This window comes from Impatiens glandulifera, chromosome 2 (genome assembly GCF_907164915.1).
Source record: "Impatiens glandulifera chromosome 2, dImpGla2.1, whole genome shotgun sequence".
NCBI lineage: Eukaryota > Viridiplantae > Streptophyta > Magnoliopsida > Ericales > Balsaminaceae > Impatiens > Impatiens glandulifera.
In genome coordinates this window covers 19,833,568-19,838,944 of record NC_061863.1, presented here as the reverse complement: position 1 = coordinate 19,838,944, position 5,377 = coordinate 19,833,568, and the positions used below count along the sequence as shown (strand labels likewise).

General features: G+C 27.2%; 1 protein-coding gene across 1 annotated transcript; it reads right to left on the bottom strand.

The window, feature by feature from the left end:
* Positions 1–3,756: 3,756 nt before the first annotated feature.
* On the bottom strand, positions 3,757–5,019 carry LOC124927841 (desiccation-related protein PCC13-62-like). The gene is made up of 3 exons (XM_047468325.1): positions 4,639–5,019; positions 4,338–4,563; positions 3,757–4,269 (listed from the first exon to the last, which is right to left on the bottom strand). Exons 1-3 carry the CDS (start codon positions 4,992–4,994, stop codon positions 3,895–3,897), a joined length of 957 nt encoding a protein of 318 aa, XP_047324281.1. The 5' UTR covers positions 4,995–5,019; the 3' UTR covers positions 3,757–3,894.
* Positions 5,020–5,377: the final 358 nt, after the last annotated feature.

The following is a 5,377-nucleotide window of genomic DNA, read 5'->3' as shown; positions in this document are numbered from 1 at the left end:
CCATTTTTGGTTACACATGCATTGAAGATGCTTGTGGTACATTAAAATGTTGGATACTCTCAGTTTTGACTTACATAAAAAAATTATGTATTGACCTAATTCTACACTCATTTCCAAATAGTTATACATAAGTTGTGTTTAACTATAATATAACAAAATTAAGAGGAAAAATAAAGAACTCATCAATTTGTTGTGACATGGTAATTAATAATTATGTATTGGTGGTTCCTCTCATAGAGACTATTATAAATTATCCTTAGACTTGATGTGCTTAAATAAATCAGATGTGAATCATATACTTTAACACTAATTACACCGATATGTAAAAAGCGTTCAAGAGTTGATGTGTGAGTATATATGAAATATATGGTGTTATTGTGAGTAGACAATATGAGAGTCACAACTCTTGTAACATAAACAATAGTGAATATACTCAAATAACTCTTGTCGAAACTCTACCAATAGTCCATGGTCATGGCATTCTTTCTAGTCGATGGTTTCTTAAGAATGTATTCAAAGAATAGTAAGTCTCATTATGGTAAGAAAATAAGGTTTGAGCTATATGAAATATTTCGGTTAAGTGGGAATTAAAAATTAATAATCTTACTCAAATAACTAAGCCAAGTATAAGGTGTGACAAGATAAACATTCATAGATACATAGTAGCAAACAAGTTTGATATTTCGCCAAAGTATGTACCAATTAACTTTCTAGAGCATTAGGAGTCACGATCGTTTTATTAGAAATATCTTCGTGACTGAATTATAATTAATTTGTTGATTATAATCGACTAAAAAATATGGGGCTAATGGGTCACACATAATAGAAGAATCGATAAATTTTGAATTCGTTAATGAATATTATAAGTATTATTGAATATTTATAAGTTATTTATGATAAATAAATATTATAAAAAAATAAGAATTTATTATAATTGTTAGAAATGATATATGATATAAAAAAGTTTTAATGATATTTTTATTTAATTGAATCTACTAAATAAAATATAATAAATATTTTATTATAATTCAAAGAATTGCAGTGATAGTTAAATGCATTAACGGTGGATAGAAAGTTTTCTCAATCTTATAATGATTTTTTTAATAATTGTAATTAACAAATAAATACATAAATGATCTCTTGAAAAGTTGTTTGACTTTTCCCTAAAGATGGTTAGATTTTGATTTTAGCTAAAAGTTGGTTATTTTTTAACTATGACAATTAACTTTTTTTTATCTAAGCTAAAAGTTGGTTACTTCTGACCGAACCGATGGTTAACTTTTAACCTAGCTAAAACTTTTGAACCGTAGTCGGCAAGGCCAAACAATTTAGGTGAGAACACGGCTCTTCGGATGATTACTGAACAAGAATTTTATTAACATTTTGATTTAAAAATTCTTATATTGATCATGCTTCTAAACTTTCCATACCCTCATTTTAATACTTCCTTAAAAAACTACCTAAAATGAAAGAAAAAACAAAGGAAGATGATATGATTTATTTAAATCTTGTTTGATTTTGATTTGGGGGTCTTGGAATTGTAGGTACTTTGGGATATTTATTTTTTCTAACAAGTACTTTTAGGTGCAGATATATGTTAGAATTGAGGTAGACTAAACTCAAAAAAAAAAAATATATTTATTATTTATTTTTATTTTATGACTCGCTAGATCTTTCTTTCTTACAATATAATTCATTACTCATTTCTCTAATCTTCAAACCAAAAAAAAAACAAAACAAAAAAAAGTAGCTAGAGACCTACTTAATTCACCCACTCCATTCTTAATTTCTTTACTTATCTTCCCTAATTTTCATCTCCTTCATTAGTATTGCTCATCTATTCCATCTCCAACAATAACAATTTACGGTATAATAATTAATTAATTATGTGTATAATATGTTTACAATTAATTTTATGCAGGTTTGATTGAATGTATTATCTTTAAAATTTATCATTTTAGCACTACTTATCTTTTATTCTAATTTTCACCATTCCAATCCAACTTTTCACACAATTTTTTTTCTTCTGATTTTCATCCTTACACTCTAGTTAATAAAATGTTTATTTAACTTGAGTAGTTGAATTTATCTTAAAATCCAAAAATAAATATAGTTTAGTTTGAGAATATTTAATTATTTACCCAAATAACATTCTATAATAAATAGATATCTAAAAAAAAATGGAACATCAATATTCTTAAAAGAAATAAAAGACATTGTTATCTTCATTCTTGAAAAAGAGAAATCGTCGAACTATTAAAAGTTATATTTTTCAATTTTCTCTCCTAACAACGCACATTATTAACTTCTATTTGTATTGAACGAGATCCGAGAAAATATATATATATATATATATATATATATATATATATATATATAAATATATATATATATATATATATATATATATATATATATATATATATATATATATATATATATATAAATATGATATTAATATACGAGATGAGATAAGACGTTCATATCTAAGAATGATGCCTTATCAATTAGATATGCTGGAGTATCTCCGATTAAAAATTTTGGAAGTTAAAATTGTCGTTTTAATAAAGATGGTTCGATCAATTTATATTAAGTTGATTATATTGATTCATCGTATTTTGACAATACATGTTTCTACAACTATTATTGAAGATCATTGCTAACATTAAAATGGAGGATAATTTCATTGTTAATTATTTGACCCTTTATATTGAAAAAATTTAACTAAAAATATAGATTTATAATATATATGAGATTATATTTTAAAATCTTTTAAAGCTTAATTTATTTATTTAAACCTATTATATATATATAATTTATTACATTAACTTCAACTCACCCTAACTTTCATTTGGGATAACCTCACTATTTATTATATTTTATTTTATCTACACCATAGGTATTCCTAGATGCATGACTAAGACCAAAATTATTTCAAGACTTGGAGCATCATAGGTATGAGAGTTATTATAACTTATAAAATAAAATGTAAATATCAATTTTTATAAAATGACCAAATATTTATACAATAGATTGTCTTCTAGACGGACATGAGGGCCAAAACGACGAGACAAAAAATGGAATCTTTTTCATTTGATTTTTTTAAAACGCATTATTATTTATTTATTGGTTTTTCATTTAGAAAACTAAGTGAAGACTCTAAAAAATTCAAATTATCAAAGGTTAAAATTGAGTCATATTTTTAGTTCTTTATCGCATTTTTATTACTAGATGACCTCCGAATAGTGTCATTTTTTCGTATCCATTGTAGGAGATTCGAAAACGAATTTAAGCACAAATGACTCAATTTTATTATAAATATTTTTTTTGTTAGCGTTACACATCTAATTATTTTTTTTAATATTAATTATAGTTCCTCAATTTAAAGTATTTAAAATTAATGTTATTATTTTGTTCATTAAATTATGTTTATACCTATTTATTATATATATACACATATTTATAATTTGGTATCCATTTATTTTACGAGATTAAGAAAGGTAATCATTTAGATTCGATTTTATTATAAATATTTTTTTTAGTTACCTATCTAGTTACATCTTTAAATATTAATTTTTTCCCATCTTAAACTATTTAAAATTTATGTTATTAATTTGATTTTCCAATTGTGTTATACCTTTTACATATGATTTTATAGTTTCGAAAATCCTACTAGATATTTTATTATTATTCCGAAACTAAATTGGTTGAAAATAAAAATTAGGAAAACTGAAAATAATTTGTGCAAGAATTATAAATAGAAAACTTGACAAACAATTAATGTATGGTGTAACCCTTACAGATGGCTTAACAATTTCATCCCCAATATTTTATTTTATTTAAATTTAATACTCATATTTATTCATACAAATTAGGAATGATTATTATTATGGTTTATTTGATTAGATATGACCTAGCTATAGTTCCATTGGCACCATGAGGAAAGAATCCTCCCGGACAATTCTCGTCGCCAGTACCGTAAACAACTCTAAGAATTTGTGCAGGAGTTCTAGCGTAAGATAAAGAATAGTAATCGGCTGAGAGAATATTGGTCTCCGAACGGTTATATGCACCATATTGAGGCGGCACAATAATAGGTTCGTCACGTATACCACAAGCAGCCAATTTGTTTCTAAGCTCTGAGATTCGCGTAGTGAATTCCGCAACACTTATGTTGTATGGCTTCACAACTTCCTCCTTTAACTCGTAAAGATATGTTCTTATCACCGCATCTTGTCCAGCTTCTACACCCAATAGTCCTGCCAAAAGCTGCACCAAATTTGTTAATTAATGTTTATGATCATAATCATGAAATCACTAGTAACATTTAACTTTACCCTTTTAGATTTATAGCCAATAAGAAGAGGATTAGCTCCGACATAACCTACTAGGCCCATGTAAGGAATGACATAGGATGCCAACATGTAACTAAGGCTATCGCGATAAGGGTTGAACGGTGGATTGAGGTTATATCCAAATGCCATGTCAAAAATGTTTGCGAAATTGTGAGGACTTAGATCCAACAATGGCCTTGGAAACCCTCCAACGGTCGACCATATGGCCCTGAATTATATAATATTAAAAATCATTTCATTAATTCATCAATCAAAAAGTTTATAAAAACAATTGTGAACTAACCTTAAGTGGTCAAGTTCTTCAAAAGCAAATTCCATGATGATGCTGGAGACGAGAGGGTCGAGATTAGCCTTTTGGACACCAATGGGAGAAGGTCCACCCTTTACCAAATAGGGTGCAAGCACATCGAGTCCAACACCCATGGAACCCCAACAGAAGAATTCTGCTTCAAGGTACTCCAGATTTAGGGCAAATTGTATCGAGTCCACGTCCGATTCGTAAACTGGAATTGCATGAGATGGCAAAGGTGAGTCACACTTTGGATCTGAAATATTTTCCCCCATAATGCAACTTGAGATGATCAAACTCATCACGGCAATAATGTTTATACAAACATTACTATCCACAAAACCACCCATTTTATCTCTTTATAATTTATGTGTTTTGTGGGAGGTACATATGATGATAGATAAATATTAGTGCAATTTATAGCCATTTATTGCTTGACTATGAAGTTGTCAAAACAGTTTGAAAGGGATGCCTTATCTTAAAGAGTTGTTAGGGTTTCCTTTTGCGAGTATAAGGAAAAAAAATATACCATTAGCTAGTTTCATGAGTTTAATACAAAATAAGTATATGATGTGATGATATCTATTTAATTGGTAGTTGAACCACACGTGTGTTTCTAACTCAACCCAACTTATTTCCTTATAACATAATTAATTATTATTGTCAATCATAATGATATTTGAAAAATAAAATAAAACAAAGTAATATATATTGGAATGCAACTTTAGCAACC